The sequence below is a fragment of the Eretmochelys imbricata genome, chromosome 2 (assembly GCF_965152235.1).
Source record: "Eretmochelys imbricata isolate rEreImb1 chromosome 2, rEreImb1.hap1, whole genome shotgun sequence".
Classification (NCBI taxonomy): Eukaryota; Metazoa; Chordata; order Testudines; family Cheloniidae; genus Eretmochelys; species Eretmochelys imbricata.
The window spans coordinates 115,771,762-115,794,225 of NC_135573.1; the positions used below are offsets into that span (position 1 = coordinate 115,771,762).

Below are 22,464 nucleotides of genomic sequence, written 5' to 3' on the forward strand. Positions count from 1 at the left end.
CTTTCTGTTCTATATGGGTCCAACCATAATTGCACATCATCCTCTTATCCAGAGCCATGCTGTGGCAAGATTCTTTACTAAAATCTCAGTAACATTTTAGAGACTCTGCCGCAATGAGTCCAGCTGCTTGAAGTAAAAAAACTAATCCCAAGACAATTGATATGTAGTCTAAATACTTGGATGGATGTGTAACCAATGTGCAGTATTAACACATTCATAGGGAGAAAGGGAACCATATGGCAACTAACATTTCTGTGAAGGATAACCCTAAAAGAAGAGTTACGGGGAAGTACACAGGTTGGCTAAAAATCAATTATTGTTTTTAATGGATTTTTAAAATTTTATTTAAACCTGTATTTAACATTAAATTTGAAATTATGACAACCTGTGTCACAGCCTAACCTTACTATCTGTTCAAATCATTTCAATTAAATAAATAAAATACTAAACAGTACGTGCTTCTTACCAAGCTTTAAAGAAAGTCAGATCCCTGTACTGGTGAAAATCACTGGCTAAGCACTGGGAACAGGGATTTACTGAAGTTCCACACAGCTTTTGACATCAGTAGCCCTCTCTTGCAGATATAGAGAATAAACTGAAATGAAGAAAATATTCAGCTAGTTCAATGACTAGTTGATGGATGTAGAAGCCCTCTACACCAACATTCCACACAAAGATGGACTATAAGCTATCAGGAACAATATCCCCGATAATGTCACAGCAAACCTGGTGGCTGACCTTTGTGACTTTGTCCTCACCCACAACTATTTCACATTTGGGGACAATATATACCTTCAATTCAGCGGCACTGCTATGGGTACCCACATAGCCCCACAGTATGCTAACATTTTTATGGCTGACTTAGAACATCGCTTCCTTAGCTCTTGTCCCCTAACTCTACTTGCGCTACATTGATGACATCTTCATCATCTGGACCCATGGAAAAGAAGCCCTTGAGGAATTCCACCATGATTTCAACAATTTCCATCCCACCATCAACCTCAGCCTAGACCAATCCACAGAAGCGGTCCATTTCCTGAACACTACTGTGCTAATAAGCGATGGACACATAACCACCACCCTATACCAGAAACCTACTGACCGTTATACTTACCTACATGTCTCCAGCTTCCATCCAGCACACACCACACGATCCATTGTCTACAGCCAAACTCTATGATACAACCGCATTTGTTCCAACCCCTCAGACAGAGACAAACGCCTGCAAGATCTCTATCAAGCATTCTTAAAACTACAATACCCACCTGCTGAAGTGAAAAAACAGATTGACAGAGCCAGAAGAGAACCCAGAAGTCACCTACTACAGGACAGGCCCAACAAAGAAAATAACAGAACACCATTAGCTGTCACCTTCAGCCCCCAACTAAAACCTCAGCCCCCAACTAAAGCGCATCATCAAAGATTTACAACCTATCCTGAAAAATGATCCTTCACTCTCTCAGATCTTGGGAGACAGACCAGTCCTCGCTTACAGACAGCCGCCCAACCTGAAGCAAATACTCGCCAGCAACCACACAACAAAAACACTAACCCAGGAACCTATCCTTGCAACAAAGCCCGATGCCAACTCTGTCCACATATTTATTCAAGTGACACCATCCTAGGACCTAATCACATTAGCCATAACGTCGGGGGCTCGTTCACCTGCACATCTACCAATGTGATATATGCCATCATGTGCCAGCAATGCCCCTCTGCTGTGTACATCAGCCAAACCGGACAGTCTCTATGCAAAACAATAAATGGACACATCTGACATCAGGAATCATAACATTCAAAAACCGGTAGGAGAACACTTCAGCCTCTCTGGCCACTCAGTAAAAGATTTAAGGGTGGCAGTTTTGCAACAGAAAAGCTTCAAAACTAGACTCCCAACGAGAAACTGCTGAGCTTGAATTAATATCCAAACTAGATACCATTAACTTGGATTTGAATAGAGACTGGGAGTGGCTGGGTCATTACACATATTGAATCTATTTCCCTAAGTTAAGTATCCTCACGCTTTCTTGTCAACTGTCTAAATGGGCCATCTTGATTATCACTACAAAAGTATTTTTTCTCCTGCTGATAATAGCTCATCTTAACTAATTAGCCTCTCACAGTTTGTATGGCAACTTCCAACTTATCTGTGTGTGTGTGTGTGTATATATATATATATATATCTTCTTACTATATGTTCCATTCTGTGCATCTGATGAAGTGGGCTGTAGCCCACGAAAGCTTATGCTCTAATAAATGTGTTAATCTCTAAGGTGCTACAAGTACTCCTGTTCTTTTTGCAGATACAGACTAACACGGCTGGTACTCTGAAAAATAACACAAGTAAATAGTCAACCATCTAGTAAATAAGAAATGCATCATTCTCCATTTTCTAACATAATAAAAATGTGAAAATTAATCTGAGTAAATGTGAGTTAAGCTGTATACTTAAATGTGTGTAAATGTAGTATATCGTGATTATTAAAAAGCAGCAAATTTAGTGTAAAGGCTATATTTTAATTGCAAAACAATCGGTTAACCTTGGCTTAAATCTGTTTTTTCTGCTTGCTGATTTTAAATAATTTGATTTAAATCTTTTTTTATGTAAACCAGTCCACTCTGGGAGATCGTCTGTCATATCTTTTAGGTTATTGATTTGACTAAGATCCCCAGGACCTGAGGAAGAGTCCAGTTCAGTATCGCTGCCGTTTAAGAATGCATCACTTTCTAGAAATTTCAGTCTAGAAACTTTAGAATTAGTGTGCCCCTGCAGGCTATTGGGTAGGAGTGTAAGCGAATTCCTCCATGGGAATCCTTTTAGTAGCCCATGATGCAGGAAATGAACCAAACACTCCCAAAGTATTCAGAAAATAACAAACAATCTCATCCTATACTGCAGCATTATAGAAATAGCATAAGCTGCTGCTTCATAATATAAACTTAAATATTATATTACCAAGTAGGAATCCTGTCAAATGATAGCCAAAGCACAGGGGAGAAAACTTAACCCTTATTCCTCTGAAAATAAAGCACACCGATCCAATAAATTAACTCATCATTTTGATTCCATCTGGTGTCCCATATTCTAGAATTTTTCAAAGTAGAACTCAGTGTGTCGATTTTTAGATTTTATAAAAGAAGTGGAGCATTTTTGAAATGTTATGAATATTTGGATGTATAACATTAAGCAAACTTGCTCAGTAATGTAACTAAGGAGCAAACTTTTTTTATGATCTTATCTTACCGTTCCTAACATGTAAGCAGTACTGCATGTGCATAACTGTTTTTTGCAGAAACTAATAGCATCTACCTTTTAGAAAGATTTCCAATGCCAAAAACAATGCAATCAGTATCCAGTAACTTTTCTGAAGAAATTTTGTTCACTGAGGTACAAGTAAAAGCTGTGATATTATCATGGATGATATTAGATATTTAGCTTCTAATTTTCACAATGAAGATTTTATAATTTTATGCAGGATGTGGAAAAATATTGGGGGGGAGACAACTAGGACTGGATCGCTGATATTCTGATTGAATTCAACGTAGGTTTACAGTTATTTTGTTATGACTATAAAGCTGCATTTAGTAAGTGACACAACAAAAAAAGTTGTCTGGAGACTGATTATTAATATATTTTTATGCAAGGTGATATGTAGCCTTTCAGTAAATTGATTTACAGATTAGGTCTGCAAGCTTTTTCCTTTAACACTGCATTAGCCTTTGCATTTTTGTGTGACTAAACAATTTCTATAATACCTTTGTTGTCCCCCGTGATATTTAAAGTAATATGAGACCTAAATAATACGAACAAGGCAGCAAATCTAAATTAAAAAAGAAAGCTATATAGTTAGCAGCAAGTGACCTTATACAGTTTACACTGTGTAGGGGTTAACGTTTTCCCTGATTTACTATATAAATAGAAATCAACACAGAGAACATGCAGCAACTGCAAAAGTGCAGAAGACAGTCAAGAAAAGGATACAAATAGTAAACTGGCATAAAGGAGTCAAAATTTGCCAAATTCTTCAAATGTGATATCAAATGGCTTGTAAATTCTCACCATTGTAATAGTTTTTGTGCTGTAGTGTGCACCAAAAATGGATTATGAGCTGCTCCATAGTTAATGCTGAAGCTAGTTTCTAATTACAAAGCTTATTATCAGCCCTATTCCCCTTGCCCCAAATTTCCTCAAAAAGAAGCCAGTCTGCTTGAAAAGGAATATTCCAGATATCATTCCAGGATATACATTTTTAGGGAAACTTGGAAACATCAGAAAAGGTATTGTAAAGTTGTGTTTTAAAAAAGTCTTTGACTTTTTTAAAATGTTGTTGTTTTGTTGGCTTTATAAAGGAGAAGAGCCTTCCTGTTTTTGGTGAGGTGGGTACCCAGGATATTGAAAAAATGTGTAATAAGTAAGTGATTGGGTGAACATCCTGCCTATCTTAGAATGAGAGTATGGGGTCTTGAATTTTCTCTTTAGAGTAGGTCTAGAGGGAGGTGGCACAGGAAGACTGAAAGAAATATATTGAGGAGAGGAAGAAGTGTACACGCCTTCACTCTCTCCCTGCCTCAACCTAGCAGAGGAATAAGATCAGAAAGCTACCAGACTCAAGAGGAACTGCAAAACTGAGCATTTTACTATAGTGTGTAGAAGAGACACATAGTAGTTTAAAGATTGTTCAGTTTGTTCCTCCACTCCTGACCCATCTCTTGTTTGCTATTTTGCTTTTCTTGTCTTGTTTAGTGGGGTGGGAAATTGAATACAGGGGAGGATAGGAGTCTTGGAGGGCAGCAGAAGACTGGTGAGACATGGGAAGAATGCAGAGAACAGGATGGGATACAAGAGAGGCATGAAAGGGGTGAGGTGCAGGGCGCTGGGAGATATGGAAAAGGACAAAGAAAAACAAGGTGTTTTATGTGTATTAAGCTTTGGATACTTAGAATTCTCTAGATATAGAACTTTTTTTCACTGTGAATAAATTTCCCCATCCTTTATTCACTATCCCCAAATCTCAACCAGGTATAACTCTCCCACTCAGTACCCATTCTCACAACCCCTCATATGGACTTGCTAAAATCTGTGGGAGAGGGGAAACACTTTTGTGAGCTTCATAAAATATTGGAGCAGAGCTCTCCTGTTATGGATTCTGTGTATCAACTCCATTTAAAATGTTAACAATCATTAATAATCTGGGAGATTCCCAAAGAAAAAAAAAACTGAATTAAATTTGAAGGTGTGTTTCAGTGGAGTCTAACATACATCCAAAAAAACCTATATTGTCTTTACAAAATTTTTGCACCTTTAAAATAAACCCAAATGTTAGTCTGTAAATGAACTTTAAAGGATCCAGCCATTTCTACATTGCCATATTATTCATTACTCACTGCAAAGAGCCTACTCAATGTATTTGTAAAGTTAAAAACATAACAAGGTCTCTCTCTCTCTCTGTGTGTATATAGATATATCTATCTATCAGTAGTTCCATAAACCTACATCAAGTAATCAGTTCATTTAATAATAAATAGGTGGATTAAGAATTCCAAATTATAATCTTAAAATATTCTTCTATACCAATACATGACTTTGAGAATTTACAGAATTCTTACATGATTGATTGTACTTCGGAGCTATTTCTTTCACAGTCTTTGCACATCTTACAAACAATAGCTATAAAATCAATTAAAATATACAGCCAGTGACATATTTCCATTACAGAACAAAGAAAGTTAAAATTGGATGGATGATGCAAGTGGAGTGAGTTATTAGTAATAAGAAGGATTATATTCTGTGGGGGAACTAGCTGGATCCTTTAACTGTACTTTTACAGACTGTCATTTAGAGGTTTTTTTAAGGTTTTTTAATTTATTTTTGGGGTTAGCTGGGCTTCACTGAATTGCTTTTCAACTTCAGTTCTTCTTAACAAAGTCTTTTCTGTTTGAAATGGTCTTAATTATTCTCAGCTATTGTGATTAGCTAACAATTTATTACTGATACAAATTGACTTAAGAGGTAATTTTTCAAGAATTCTAATTCTTAGGAGGGTATATCATTAATTGCATGAATGTTCTGTCCAACTGGTATTGTATTGACTTTGTAATTCTTTTATTTTCTTTTAGGATCTTAACTTATACCTTGAAGACAAAGTCTACCTTGCCAGAAACAACTTTACCTTAGCAGATATTTTAATGTATTATGGGCTACATCACATCATAGTAAGTAATATTTAATTACTTTTCTATTATAACCATCATAATCATTAATGCATGTGAGTAATAAACATTTCTTGTTTTAGAAGATTGCTAGCTAAGTAGAAATACTACTTTTTCCATTCTGTAATTAACATTCATAAAAGGGCAGAGTTTTGTGGAAGTGTTTCAGATTTAATTTACGTTTAAATGTGGCCCTCTGTTTAAAGTAGTATTTAGCTGTGGAACGGGCAAAGGGAGTGTCATATCTGTAGTTTTTGGATAAATAGATTTAAAACTGTCCTTTATATAATGTGATATAAGGACACTATATGTGACTTTTATTCCCTGACTATTCTAGCTTGGTGGCAAAAGTTTGTACCATTACCATTCACAGAATTGGAGGAGGAAACAAATGGATAAAACTGGAAGAACTTAGTGACAAAAAATTAAGACAAAACCTTGATCTTGATAACGTTGGTGAAATGTTACCTGATCTGAGAAGGTGCAGGTGAAGATAAGCTAAATGCTAGAAGGATGTAGAAAGGTGGTGGTAACAAGATTTATTTATTTATTGAAGAAAAGGGTGCTGAGGCTTCAGGATTTGATAAGACTTGATAATACATTATGATAAACAAAACAATGAATTTAGGATGGAGAACTGCTGCTTACAAGAAGCAAGAATTGTTGCACAGAGTCCATGAAATGCAGGCGAGAAACCCCCCCCCCCTTTTTTTTTTTTTTTTTTGGTTTGGTTAGGTCATGTTATGTAGCTAGAAGTACAATGTTAGGAAGAGTTGTAGCTCACTTCAGAGTCAGAAGGCATGAAGATATTAATAGGGCAAGAACAAGATCCTTCTGGTAGTGACAGGAAGGAAGGAGTAGTATCATGGAGGTAAATCAGTGTCTGAGGTGGTGGTTTTTTATACTTCCTATGCTATAAAGAATTAATGTTGGTACAGAAAATGGGTTCTAGCTTCCTGGGAAAAAATCTGGATCGGATTAGTCAAAGTTCTAAAGTAGAAAGTACAGATAATTATTTTCACAAAAAACATGAGGAAAAGGGATAGTTCAACAAGCTAGATTAGCCAGTACCACTATAAAATGTGCTGCTTTTGGAAAAATAATCTTGTCCTGATTCAGAGTAAATTTAATTGCAATCTGGAGAAATGTCCAGGAATGAAAATAAAAGGATTAGGTAAGCAAATGAAAGGGATTGGATGATTTTATAAAAATATTAGCGTAGACAATCAGTTGATTTGGAATTAACTGTGTGAAAAAGGTGATCTCATAGAATATTCTATTGTATGATTATGTCATTAAGATTGGTTACCTTTTATGTATCATATTAAGAATTTATGTACTGCCTATAAAAGTAATAGCAGATATAAGAATACAAGTGAGATAGTACAGTTAAAAATTAGATGAAGAAAATCAAGCATGTATAATTCAGAGTTTGCTCCAGAGTTGACCATCTAATCAAGAGGAAAAGATACAAGTTATTGCTTAAGGAAATAGAACATATGGTAAAAACAAATGAGTTGGTTCTCCTGGACTGTAACTTCAACCATCCGTTTATTGGTTGGGAAAAGTATGTAAAATAATATTGATGTCTAAAAATGTTTTTAAATTTCATGGAAGATATTTCCTGTCTCAAAAGGTAGAAAGTGCAAATAGTGGAGTAGTTATCCCAGACCTGATACAAATAGGGAGGAAATCTAGGTGCAACAAGAACAAGTTGTTTTGAATATTGTAGCATTAAGGACATAGCTATATGTCAGTACTTAAATTTAAAATGACAGATAAGAACTTTAAAACTTGATGTGCGGGGAGGTGTTTGTTATTTGAAGTGGGAGAGTACCTGTAATGACATTGCCCTACTCAAACTTCAGGGAGGTAGGTGCTGGGCTTCTTAATGCAGTACTGCTCCTGGGACCTGTCTTGTGGGCCACCTTTTGGGATCTGTATTGGCTAGTATGCTGTGAGCAATTTTGAAGATTTTCTTTCTTCCCATTTCCAGCCCTTTCTTCCTGTTGGGAAGGTAGCTGATCTGCATGCCCTTCCTCCTCTCCCCCCAAAGAGAGAACAGTTCCCAGCTCTTTCCCTTTAATCTTGGCTGCAGGAATAAGGATGGGAGGAGGACAAAGGAGTTGCCCTTCTCCCTCCCTCCACCCAGAAATTTGTTAAAAGAATCAGATTACACAGTACTGCCTCAGATTACATACTACCAGTAAACACTTGATCTCCCACTGTCAGTGGTAGGTTAGTACAAAGATCAAGGGCAGAGTATGACCATTGTGAAGAAATCAAACTTTTTATTAAATAAGGAAAACTAAAAATACTTTTTGTTGCATTCAGCCTCATTCATTGGGAAAATGTGCTTGTTTTTAGCACTGTTGATGCTTCAACTCTTTTTGCTTTTGCTTCATTATTCTCCCTTCTCAGTATCTCTTCCCTTTCCATGTGCCTGTTTTGTTTTTCCTTTTTTTCCTTCACTTTTCTATTCCCTGTGGGCAATAACTTCCAATTCCTTCCATCTCCCTATTTGCTAACAGTCAGTAATTAAACAGTTTCATATTAGTGTTCAAACTATTGTAGTGGTAACACTACAATGAGGTGAATGAAGAAAGTGGTGTTTGCATCATTTTCAGGCTGTTAGCAAACTAGTGAAAACTATACAACATCTTTTTCCCGTTGATTTCACGTGTTACAAATTATCTTTGCAACCAGGAAGTTTAGAAACTGACCTATAAATAAAATCTTGGGTTCTGCAGAATCTGAGTTTATAAAATAGGCTACATAAATATACCATGTGAAGTGTTTGATATCACCTCACTATATGAGCCAAGAAGCCTCTTCCAAACCTATGTATGACTACATTTTTGACATAGGAGTGATGAGTTCCATGTCGTTAGACATTTTCTTGAGTACATTTTGTGGGGGTAGATGAATATGGTGAAAAATAGAGTAGAGCTGACAAGTTAAATCATGGGTTCCAGAGAAAACAGAAATTTAGCGGTACTGCTAGGGGACAAAAGGGACAGTCAAGCTTTCAGGAAGAACTTTAATTCCTCCGTGGGTTATTAGTTTAGTTTTACTAAAATTGTCTCTGGTATGGAAACAACATTTATATTTGTACACTGTAAGTTAGAACTGTGCTTATGCTGTATGAGGACATTTGGGGACTAATCAGTAAAAAGTCTGATAAGTTTTAGTTAACATCTCAGTGTTGTTGCCAGAGATAAAGAAATAGACTTAAGATTACTCTCCCAGTTTATACACTGTATTAATCACCCATAACGTTAAAAATAAGAAAATACACCACACAATAAACGACCTCTGAACTTAACATAGAATTTTCTGTCTAACCAAAAATAAAACTATAAAAGCTTCAATCAGACTATCAAGTTCATATCAAATAAACAAGTTAAGATCAAATAAATAAATTATTCTAATATGAATTCTATCTAATAACCTGGGAAGGTGGCCTTCTGCTCACACAGGTTCCCAACTTAAAACTGGCTGAAAAACTTAGTATGAAAAGGAAAAATCAGTTCCCAATTCAAGTTCACTAATATTTGAACTACTTATCCAGCAGCATTATGTTCCTAGTCCAGTAATATTTTGGTTAATGTCCATTAATAAACTTCCATGTTGTCTTAATACTGAGCTGAAATTATTTGTTAATACTCTTTAACATCTATTTACACAAAATGGGAAATAAATGTTATTTGTGGGTACAAAACAATGTTAATGATTCTTGGGATGTTTTACTGATCGCCATGGCTTTTGCCCATGATGACTCTGACTTTTTTAATTAAAATAGAAAAAGAGATAAAGCACCCATAACAAAGAGTTACCATTTTTCCTTTACTTCTGTAGTCTCTTATAACTAATACTATTTAAAGCTAGGGGTCAGAGCCTATAAATCCTTACTATTGCATGTAGTGGCTCTCTATGAAGCACAGTCTTGCTGACTTTGCCGCAGGATCTGACTTGAAGTCGATATCACATTTTTTTTAATCAAAGTATTGCTAAATTTGTCAGGTGTCTTATCAAGTCATCCCAGTGAGATACTATCCAGTCGCTATTACTGTTTCTCCCCTCCTGCCCTTCCCTTCCCTCCATGTTTTTTCTAAGCACTTTTCAATTTGTACAAGTGTTTGAGCTCTCATGATACCCTTGTTCTCATGGGTTTGGTACATTAAACAACTTGATGAGACTCTTGCCCACAGAATTTAGATGGTGAGACTTTGTAACCACTGTGCCATTGGAAATTATATACCTTTTGAAGAATGCAATGTATAGTCCTTTTAGAAACTCCGTTCTAGACTCATTGTATGATGACTACTTTGGTGAGCCTTCATCACCTCTGCATAGAAATATCAAAGATTTTCCTCCTTTAAAAAAATCCTTAAATTAAGTGGCTGTTTGTTTGCTATTAAAATTGCTTTAATAGCAGATAATTATTTTAATAGCAGAACAGCAGCTTTTCTTAACTTGGGGGAATTATCTAATTTAATGAGGAAGAACAGAAAATATCCATCTATAACAAAATGTTGTAAAAATGCCATGGAGATGATCTCTAAACAATTAACCTAAAAGTTACAATCTGAGTAAAAACTAGAGCATGCTACAAAGTGCTTTTTTAATATACTGCACCAGCAGAGTACATTATGTAAATAAGAAAAAATATCGTGCCCTTTTGTTTTCCCCGAGAGGTTTTGTTTTCAGAATAGATATTTTTGCCCTCTGTTTTTTCACTCTGCTAAACAGCCCCTAGTAGAACGAATCCTTCTGCTTTTTCACTTTTGTAAATCAGAAATAACTATTGAAGTCTGGGAGTTACTAGTGTGAGAGGAATCTTGGGCCCTTTGTCTGCTAAATTTCAGTGTAATTCCATATTTTATGGCCCAGTGTCTTCCCCATTAAAAATAGGTTTTTACCAAAAAAAGGACCTATTTAACTGCAGTGCTGCTACTAAAATACCATAGTTTGCTCCAGAATGTTCTAGTATTTTTAGCATGTTTTATGTTTTAAATACTGAATTTTGTAAGGCCTCAGGGTATACACATTGCTCTTGCCATACTCTTCATTGCTTTGTAAATTGCGCTGCTGCTTTATATTGGGTACCAGTGTCAAACTACAGTAAATATTTAGGACATTTTTATATGTGATCTGAGGTGTCTTTTCTATGCATGTCATTGAGTGCCCAATATATGGGAACTTCAGGCAGTTTTACAGGGTATTTTAATTAAAAGACTATTCTATGCTGCTTTTAATAGCTTTCACTTTTTGGTTTGTCAGGTCTCTAAAAAGCTGAAATTTTTCTCCTACCAATTTTGTTCCTTTCTACTTGGATAATGCTGATTTAATTGTGTTTCTAGTGCAACAGAAAAAATGGGTTCTGATTTAAGTGTTTGTGTACTTCTATCAGTGATGTCAGTTGCAGTATGCAGAGGGTAGAAATATGACTTCACCTTTCTGCACCAGTAGGAGGCAAGCTTGCTAATTAAGTTTCAACAAAAGTGGAATGGACCAGAAAAGGAGATTATAGTTTGAATTTCTGAATTTTTTGCAGAAATATAGTGTCTGCATTCTGGCACGTGAGTTCCTTTATCTAGGGATGTGTGGTGTCTGCTGTAAGTGATGCTGCAAAATCTACTTGTTTTCAAGCTGCTGAAAGGACTATTGGGCTCTTAGATGTGCTTGGCTCAGTTTAGTTACAATAATTCAGCAAAGGCAGCTCTGCAAAATCAATATTATGAAGAGGAAATGTTCTCTTTTTTTCTACTCTTCTTCCCCACTCCTATCCCACCCCATTCAATCTTATTATCGCCATGCCCTCTTATCTTTGCATCTCTTACTCCAGTTCTATGCCTGTTACAGCCAACTCTTGCAGTCCCAAAAGTTGACTATTACAAGATGAAGCTCAGCTTGAGACTCTAGCTACTGAAAATATTCAGAATTATTCCATCTTTTTCCCTCTTTGCTCCTATTATCCAGCAAGTTGGAGCTGACATATCTTCTGTTGGCTTCCAGCTCCAAACTAAACTTGGAACAATCAGTCTTCAGATGCTGTGAGGGCATATCTTTGGATACAGTAATATCCCGCTGGAACATTCTTCTAGCACAATACTCACATTTGCTCTGACCAGCATGGATTGATTTAAATCATCAACTTTAATTATATTTTTTAGTTATCTTCTTGAGAGAGGTTGATATTATTTTTTTTTATTTTTTTTTTATTGGTTGGTAACCATTAAAACATGTTGTTTTGCAATTAAAGTATGGCCTTCATACTAAAATTGTCTTTTTGTTTGCTAACCAGGAGGATACACTAGCTCAATAAACATTTGTTAGCAGTTATATAGCTTAATCTACATTTATTCACATACTTAATTTTCAATTTTCTATTATGTTAGAAAATGGTGAATGAAACGTTCTTTATTTACGAGATGACTAATTTGTTACTTTTGATTTGTATAAAGTGCTTTTTGGATGGAAATTCAATTGAAAATGCACAAAAACACTTTAATTTTTGTGTTAAATAAACTACCATAAATTTGCTGGACACAGGTTGAAAAAAGTTTATCACAATATGTTGTGGTTTTAAAACTCCATAAACAAAGGAAACATTATGTGTAGTTAGTGAATTGAACTGATTATTCTGGTCACTATATTTTTAAAGATTTTTAGAATGAATAGATGTCATTCTCGCACACCTAATTTTTATCCATAGATTGGAAGAAGAAAACAAGCTTCTATCTGCACCTGCATATGTAGTCTGATATGGCAGGTTCAACTGAAGATCATCTTTGGTCCCTTCATAGTAGATTGCTGTCTACCTTTCTGGGCTTAATCAATTTTTGAGTCCCTCACTACTAGGTCAGTTAATATGGAAGGATGTGGAGAGGGAACAGAGCATTTGTAAAGCATGTTGGAAATTAGGCTGACAATGGAGGATCTAGGAAGGATAATTAAAAATAAAAAAACCCAACATAGTAGTGGGATGATTGTAGTGAAATCCTAATCCTGCTGAAAGGAGAATAGACCGTGAAGAACCAGCAGTACAGTCAGAATTTCAGTGCGTCTCCCATGCCTTTGACTTCAAAGAAAATGTAGTGGTAATTAGATTTCATTGAGAATCTTGGGCCAATTTCTTGACTGCAACCAAGAATTTTGCAATGTAAACGAATGCAAAAGTGGAGTAAAGCTCACCTCTCTAGTCCTTCTTCTGGATTGGCTGTGTGTCTATTCCAGTCTTCAGACATACATTGAGGCAGCTTTTAAAGCTGGTTATTAAGATGGTTACTGATGGGCTGATCGTAAATAAATCATGTTCACAACTACTACACGAGCACCAAGGAGGGAGGATATAAAGTCAGCATAATGGCTATTTACCCCCTGGAAGCTCCTTCTAGTTTCATCTTCCCATGGCCAGTTAATTTACGTTCACAACTAGATTCTTCCAATAACCCTAAGGTCTTTAAAACTTGAAAACTCTTTAAAAATGTAGAACATATGTGGTGACCTGGCTAGGCAAGTTATCCTAATTGTAAGGCGTGGCAGAAGCGCAAACCAAGACAAAAGGGATAATCTTAAATCTTTAGACCTTTATAAGGGAAACCCCAAAAATTTTACCAGGAGCAAAAATAATATAGAACTTTACTAATGACTTGCTACTTATAATAATAAACTATAGGTTACCAACTCATTAACCTTTGTGAGCTTGTACATACTGTGCAGTTAGTACCAAATGCATTGTTGTTAAGAACAAGAGAGCAATATACTGTGTCACTTCAGAGAAGAATCAATTTCTCCTTTCCGTGGTGGTAAGTCCAGCTCCACTCTTGCAGTCCTGTTCTTTGCTTCTTTTTGACTTGAAGTGTTCCTTAGATTTGATGTTCCTGTGGCTGTACCTGTTTTCACTGAGTTTATCCACAAGCAGGCCCTAGTGACCCTCACTTGTCCATTAGGCACCTTTGAACTGTATTCCTTCAATAGATTTTCAAACAGTCATTCGCTCTGTTCATATACTTTAGATCAGGGGGTTCAAACTCAGTTTACCTTAGGGCCAATGCCAGACCTCAAATCCTCCCAGCGGGCCAATAATGTCACTCATGCTGCCCAGAACCCGCCCCCCAAAACTCTGCCCCCTCTGCCTAAGGCTCTGGGAGGGAGTTTGGGTGGAGGAGGTCATCTGGAGTAGGGGATTGGGGTGCAGGCTCTGGGAGGGAGTAGGGGTGAGAGGTTGGGCTCTGGGAGGGAGTTTGGGTGGGGGAGGAGGTCTGGGGTGCGGGCTGCAGGAGGGGTGTGTGGGAAGGGGGAGGGGGTGCAGGCTCTGGGCTGGGGTAGGGGGGTGCGGTGCTTACCTGCAGTTCCAAGGCGGGGTGGGCTGGGGGGCCTCCATGCGCTGTTGCCCACAGGCACCACCCCCGCAGCCTCACATTGGCGGTGGGGGCAGCGTACGGAGGCACAGCCCTGCCCCGGGACTGCAGGGAGGGGCTGGCAGCCACTGGAGTGAGCAGGCAGACGCCGCTCTGCTCTGTTGCGCTGCCGGGGCCCCTGGGGGAGGAGCGCCCAGGAGGGGCCAAGGGAGAGACCCAGCCCGAAAACTGCTGGAGTCCTGTGGGCCACACTGGGGAGGCTCGCTGGCCGCAGATGTCCCGTGGGCTAGGAGTTTGAAACCCCTGCTTTAGATCTTTTGTGGGTGGGCTTCTTGTTTACTGTTTTCAGGATCTGTTTTAATCAAACACAGCTTTTTGATCTTTTTTTCCCCCACCAATTATATTTCCTTTCAGTTTTTTTTCCCCTTGATAAAATCTGCAGATGTACCAGAGAGAGTATTTCCTTCTACTTCCCTTTCTCTAACAGTGTCTGCCTGCTCACATACCCAGATCCTTTTTTCCCCTGGTTCTGACATGAAAACTTCCCAGTTTTCCTTCTCACTTTCCAATCCCTTACTTTTATTCTCCTGTTCTTCTTTTATTTTATCACCTCCCCTCCTACCTGGGCTTCAGTTCATCCGCTAGCTCATATCTCCATTCTTCTCCTCCTCCAATAGCTTTTTCCCAGTTGCCTGTCAGTAGAGCCGTGCATGGATACAAATTTATATCCATGGATGCAAATCGGTAATCACTGAACTGAAGGGCTCTTCTGGGAAACGCAGCGGTGAAAGGAGCAGAACGTGCAGCTGCCACTCCCAGGGGCCCGCGCTGGCAGTTCCTCCCATGTGGCTGTACCGCCCCATCCCTTCCCCACAGCTGTCTGCATAACTGCGTCTCCTGTCTGGAGTCTGTACAGCTGCGTCAGAGGATGGGGCTGGGGGTTGTACAGCCTCGCAAAAGGAGCTGCCGGCATGGGGCGCTGAGTCCTGGGAGTGGCAGCCCCATGTTCTGCTGCTTTCACCACTGCGGTTCCCGAGAGAGCCCTGCGATTCAGTGGATACCAGTTTCTACCCGCAGATATAACTTTGTGTCTGCGCTGGGCTCTACCCGTCACGTGGATTCTGAGCTCCCTCTTACTTGCTAACTCTCTCCCCAGGACATTGTTCTGTGCTGCTTCATCACAACTGCACTAGGTGCTAGTGCCAGGGTGCAGATTGCTACATATTCACTCCTCTAACCATGGCAGACAACCCTACTAATTCATGGTTATATTTCTAATGTGGACAGATCCTCAATCTATAGCCTTTGGTTGTCGTGATTTGAATGATGCCACTTGTCCTAGATACTAGTAATCTGAGTACATCTAAAGAAAATAAATTATTGTTGCATTTATGCATTTTTCCAGCATTGTTGAAATACACCCAGCAACTATTGCTGACACTCTTAGATCAAACGGTAAAAAAAAAAAAAAAAAAAAATTAGAAGCATACCTTTAATTGCTTTCTGTCTTGAATATGCTTGGAAACAGTCCATCCGTCTCTTCAGTACTGCTTTTTAAAAATGTAAACTAGGCATTGGCCTGAGATGCAAGACTGCCGTTCAACAGACAGCTTCCTAGACAAGAGCTCAACAGTGAGGATTACTTGTATGTCTTTCAGAACTTTTCCTAAGGATACTATACAGTAATCTCTTGCTAAACATGCTAAATTCCAGCCTTTCTTCACTTTCCTAGAGGTACTGGAACAAGAACCAGGCCTGTATGCTTTGTAAACTCTCCTTTAATCCCGTACAGTTGAGCCTCCAGTTCTGTTTTATGTTGAATTATGCAAATTATAGTTGAAAATCTTCAGATTTCCATAAAGTTAACATATGGTTTTAAAAGTCCCCAACCAAAAAATATAAAATCAATGTACAGCACTGCTAGACTGTCATAATTTTTCATCCTATTTAAGAACTGACTTTATAAAACTATTTTTTATTCCTGTAATTTATGTTTCTGCGTTAATAGGGATATGATTATTTAACATCTTTTATTTCTTCCCTTGTTTAGGCTGAGCTTACAGTGCAAGAGAAGGAGAAATACCTTAATGTGTCTCGCTGGTTTAATCACATTCAACATTATCCAGGTATCAGGCAACATCTGTCTAATGTCGTCTTCATGAAGAACAGACTCTATACTAATGCCCATTAGGGGTCTTCAGTGCCATATTGGAAGGGTGATTGGGAACTGAAAAAATGGGAAATGTCTGGATTTCAAAACTGCATATTTCAAAATCACTAACTTGTAAGCATAGATGTATAACCTTCCTTATGTGAACCAGAACAGCTGATGCCTAAAGTAATGAAATTGCGTTGAGTAACTATCATTTAAGATTTGGACTTCGTAAAAGAATAGTATAGTTTATTTGTTAAAATGCAACAATAGTGGAAAATGGGAATCAAGAATCAAGTTTTAACCTTTTTTTTTTTTTTTTTTTTAAGGGGACTATTTTTTTACCCATGTAATAGCTGAATCTTTAATATCAGACAAATGAACAACTTGTCCTTCAATATTTTGCTATTTATTGACCTTTTACATACTTAGCACTTCATTATTTTCATTTTATTTTCCATGGATGTTTACACCTGTTTTGTAAATATTATGGTAAGAGCTATATTGTGTGCCAAGGATGTGAAAAAGGGAACAGATAAATGTGTCAGTTGCAAACAATATTTATGTAATAAATTTATTTTAAAAGTCTAGTCTTAATTTGGTTGTGATATTTTTATTTCTTAAAATATTCGTTGGTAGAAAATTAAAAGTTAAAATAACTGAACTCAAATAAGCTTTTTAAAAAAATCACTTGCATTGGTTATTGTGACTTGGGCTACAAAGGAATTTAGACTCTAACCAGGTAGAAGCAATAGCTAATTTTTGGTTTTCATGTTAAGTTTGACATTATTTCCCAAAAATGAATCCTGACAATTTTCATTTGAAAAAGTTACAGAAGTGTAAAATCTGCGTAAGCAACCCTGTACATTTTTTCAGAATGTTTGCACATTTCCATCCAAAACGAAATGCAAGTTTGAAAACTCTAAAAACATGATTTTTAAAAATGTATTCAACTTTCCTAAGGCAATAATGGGGTACTTTACTAAAGTCATTTTTTGATTCGCATTGATTTAATTTCTGTGGGTTAAAAAAATGGAGAGGGAAAAAAATGTTCTGCGTGGTTTTTTTTTTTAAGTAGGATTAAAATCTTTTTGATTTGAACTGCTATTGAATAGTTTGGGGTAGTGAATATGTGGCTCTTCCAAGTCTTTGGAAATTAGTGATCTAAAATGGAAATACCTAGCACTATTAATGCACTGAGTTGCATAATTTAATTGCCTAACATTACCTTCTGCATACTTTCAGGCAATTGTCCTTTTTTTCTATAAATAGGTACTGAAACAATTGTTTAGTTTGTATAATTTAGTTTCTACAGTTCTGACTGAATCTGGACCAGAATGCATATCCTTTATGTGGAAGTTGTGGAATGCATATCCTGCATTATGTGGAAACACTAATACTAGCATTTCTTAACTTTAGTGCTCCTTCATTTTGTAACGTATGTTTTTAATATAGCTTTTTATATGGAATCTCTTAAAATTATGCTAGATAGAAAAATACTTTCAAACTACACACACACACACTCGCTCACTCTCCCTCTCGGTACTGTCTCATGGAGTGCAGTTTTTGAGTTTTGAAATAATTATGGCTTGGTTAATACGGGAGCAATGCTGGGCTCAGGATAAAACTAGAGGGATACTCTGGTCCCATGCTATCCTGTAGTGGCTCAGGAGCATGAGTACCAACCTGTTAAGACTGTTAAGAAGCAGGGCGCAAACCTGAAATTGGTTGAGCGTTCTGTACTTAGATGTCACCAATCTGTTATCAAGTGTGAACTCCTCAAGCACTATTAACAGCTTTAACATGGAGAAGTCTGATCAGGGCTGGATTTACATCTTGCACGTCCCTAGGCACAGCATCTTCAGTGTCCCCCCCCTGCCTATAGCTGATGTTTGTGTTTCCCATAAAAAATTACTTTTAACCCAGTTTTAACTTTTAGGTGCCCCTATAGTGCCTAATTGGAAATCCGGCCCTGATTCCGATCTGTCTTGCCACCCAACTAAACTTGCCTTTGTGTTAGATGGTCTCTTACACCGAAGATCACAGCAATATTCAGGTTATTCCTGTAGTAGGAAGAGGGCCTGAAACATAAGCCCATGTATCAGAGGCCTGAGGCCTGGGCTAAAGTAGTCAAAACCTTGTTGATATCAAGCTGAGTTAAGTTGTGAGCAAGAGGCAGGCCCTGCTTGCAGAATTTGGCAAGCATAAGATTGATATTGCAAAAACACACATTCCTATGAGATGCTAGGCACAAAACACTTACGCAAGCACATTCCAGGAGGGGGGTACCAGAACACCCCGATAAACACATTCCCCAAAGATAACAGGAACATGCTGCCCTCTTAAGGATAAGGTCAGGATGTCAGTATGATGGATAGAGATGTTTTGATCTTACCTACAGATATAAGACAATGGGTGGCACCCTAATATGTCAGAGGGTAGTACCCTGATACGTCAAGGGTGATACGTAACTTGTTTGTATTGGTGTATAAAGATGTATCTCAGAGGGAGTGTCTTTGTCCAGCTGAAGGGGTAGTGGAAAGTCCTGCCACTGACTGAGCTGCATCCTTTGTCACGGGCATACATGTGCTAGTGTAATTGTAAACATTGATCCAGGGAGCTAGGACCATGCTTTGCTGATAATAAACCTGAACAATCACCTTCGCACCTTAACAGATTTTATGGTCATTGGGCGGTTCGCTCAAGGTCTGCTGTGCCAGCTGTCTGCGCAGAGCTGGGGCAGCACACGGAGAACACACGGGCAGCTGAACATCTGACAATAACTCCCACTCCCAAAGGGCCAGTCACTTACCTCAGGTCAGTTGCACCTTAGATCTCCCACCAGATATAATGCTTGTAGCTAATACTATAATAAACTGTCTAAAGATTTATTAATTGGGAAAAGGGAATAAGTTATTTACAAGGTTAAAGCAAGTAAACACATACACAGAAATGAGTTCCAGTTTTAAGTTTCAAAAGGTAATAGAAGCTTCTATAATAAGCTAGCACTATATGTCCTTTAGGGTTTACTCAGGCCAAGTACTGAGGATCTCTTGCTTATGCTTAGTAATCCTTGCCCCCCAGAGTCCAAGCAACACAAAGATAGTTAATCTTTGTTAGGGCCTTTTATTCCTTCCTCCCTTCTGCTTCAAGATGCAAGTTCAGCTGTTGGGAGGAATTCAGTTGCACCTCTCTTCTTCATGAGGGGGTGGGAGTGGGAGAGAAACAATGAACAGTCTTTTGTCCTCTGTTCCACAGTGGGTTGTCTGGTGTTGATGGGCTGCCTTTTGTTGGGCAGGGGAGAAAAACCTATGTCAAATTAGTATTTCACGCTTGTAATGCTTCTCTCCTGACTGGTGATTTACTGTTACAGAGCAAACACTTACATATTACCTTGTAACATGGGATACAAATATTTTAAGTGAGATTAATGTATGTATCAACTTACAAGCATTCCATAAAGTTTAAATGCATTTGTAGAACTTTGATACCAATTTTAACAATACTAACATATGTGAGCCAGACTGGTTCCACCTATGTATGTCAGTGTTCACTTAAGACCCAGGGGCCTTGACATGAGCTGGCACCTGGTCTGTCAGAATCACATGCACTATTATCATTTCTACACATCTTCTAACCCTCACCTCCCTAAAGAATTTGAGACCAGTTATAGTCAAGAGTCTCCCTGGTGCAATCCCAGTGGAGCAAAACTACCAACAATGCAGGATGAGGGGAGGCCTGAGGAACAGGGTCCCAAGTGAATGTCTGGCATCCTGTGGATCCCCTAGGATCAGCAGTGGGCCCCTGTGGCCTTTTCGAAGTGGGAGGAAGCGGACTCCTACAGAATGATGTGGGGTGAACTGAGAGATCCTCACAGGGATTTGGAAAATTCCTTCTCTTGCTGATTTTATCACAGAACAGGATGATGAAGCTCATTGTTAATTATAGGTGGCATAGTTTGCAACATCGATAACAAAGATTACACAGTACTTCCCAGTATAGGACCCTGTTTTCAATTGCTCAGAGCTTTGCCAAATTCAAACTGTTTGGGCTGAAATTATCCATGTTTGGATGTCTGCCTCTGGCTAATTTGTTTTAGGAAAGTTTCAGGTAAAATGGTTCATCCATTTCCAAGAATAGAGTTAGGGAAAAATACATTGTATTTGCTCTTTTAAGAAAAATAATTCTTCCAACAGTTTAATTGGGAAACATTTAGCACTCCTATGGTTTGGATCAGGAACATGGAATTCAGCAGTGTTCTTCCTGCTGTCAGGGATGTGCCTGTCTTTTGCTATATCTGAAAGAACTGCGGAAGAGGGGACAGACAGAAGATGTGATGGGAGCTAAATTCCTCTAAGCTGTGCAGAGGCACAGCAGCCTATTAAGTGCCGCACAGGTGCTCAGGCTGTGGCGGGGAGAGATGCCTCTCCCCCCAGCCCCGGACCTGCCGCAGCCCTGGAAGAGCCAGCCCTGACCTTTCGGAGCTGGGGGAGAAGCACCTCTCCCTGCCAGCCCAGGTGCTGCTGTGGGGGCAGAGGGCTGGGGGAGTCCTCTCTCCCTGCCGTAGCCCCAGGGCAGCCTGCACCCCAAACCCCTCATCCCCATCCCTGGCCCCGCCCCAGAGCCCCCAGCTCCAGCCAGAGCCCTCAGCCCCTCTGCACCCCAACCCTCTGCCCCAGCCCTGAGCCCCCTCCCACACTCCGAAGCTCTTGGCCCCACCCTTGCCACATTAATTTTATGTGCACCAATATGGGGGTGATGTGGAAAAAATTACAGGGTGGAAACAGGAACAAGATGGGATTGGGGAGGAAGGGGCACGACCCATAGAACATAGGAACAGGTGGGGGGATGAGGTCAGAAGCTGGGGTGGGGATAGGGAGAAACAGGACAGAAGTAGGAGCAGGGAGGGGGACTGAGTGGGGATGCCACTGTGGAAGAGAACAAAAAATGGGAAATGGGTGTAGAAGCTGAGGTATGGGGAGAAGAATATGAACAAAAGGGTCAGGGAGAGGCTGGGAGGAACCGGATTAGAAAGGTCTAACTACTGGAGCACATTCTCCTGTAAAACCTGGACTGGAACCCATTATTCCTGAGTCTCAACATTCTTTTACTGTCTTGCAAATAGCTGAGAAACCCCTCTAGTGGGTGGTCCACAGAGAAATCCGTGTTCTACTGCTACCAGTTATTCTGTTAGCTAAAGTGGTAGGCAACTGTGTGGTGGATCTAAAGAGCCCAACCCTCCTAATAACCCATTTAGGGAGTCAGTGTGATTCCACATGATGGAAATGTTTACAAACTTAAAAAATTATTTAAAAAAAAAGAACGGTTGCAAAAAGTCAAGCATTTAAAAGTTAGGAAATGCCAGTTATAAAGATGCCCCTGTGACCTTAACTGAGCCCCTTTGTATACATGCATTATCACAGTCTTTAATTACATGACCACATTTTTTTCCACAGGACCCCTGCCTTACTCAGTGCATGGGACCGACCTGCTGTGGGGAATGAATCAGAGTTGTGTAGTGAAGACTTGTCTGTAGGACTCATTTCATTTGTTGTAGAAGTTGGAAGAGGTATAGTGAATAAGGCAGGGGAGAAGAGAGAGTCTCATAGTTAAAGCAGTTGAATGCCACCCTGAAGAGTTGGATTTTATCTCTGCCTCTGCCACAGTCCTACATTATGCTGGGGGAGTGACTTACACCAACATTTTCACAGGTGGACACAGTTTTCCTCAATCTAT

General features: G+C 38.8%; 1 protein-coding gene across 2 annotated transcripts in view; it reads left to right on the forward strand.

Moving 5' to 3' along the window:
* The window catches only part of EEF1E1 (eukaryotic translation elongation factor 1 epsilon 1), a 30,731-nt gene extending 13,413 nt beyond the window's left edge, over positions 1-17,318 (forward strand). Inside the window, exons 4-5 of one of the 2 annotated variants that reach the window (XM_077810661.1) lie at positions 6,118-6,213; positions 16,627-16,646. In XM_077810661.1, coding sequence (XP_077666787.1) covers positions 6,118-6,175 — 58 coding nt within the window. In that variant the 3' untranslated portion in view covers positions 6,176-6,213; positions 16,627-16,646. Of the gene's footprint in view, positions 1-6,117; positions 6,214-16,626 lie in introns of both variants that reach the window. The other variant, XM_077810660.1, reaches the window with a different exon arrangement.
* Positions 17,319-22,464: the final 5,146 nt, after the last annotated feature.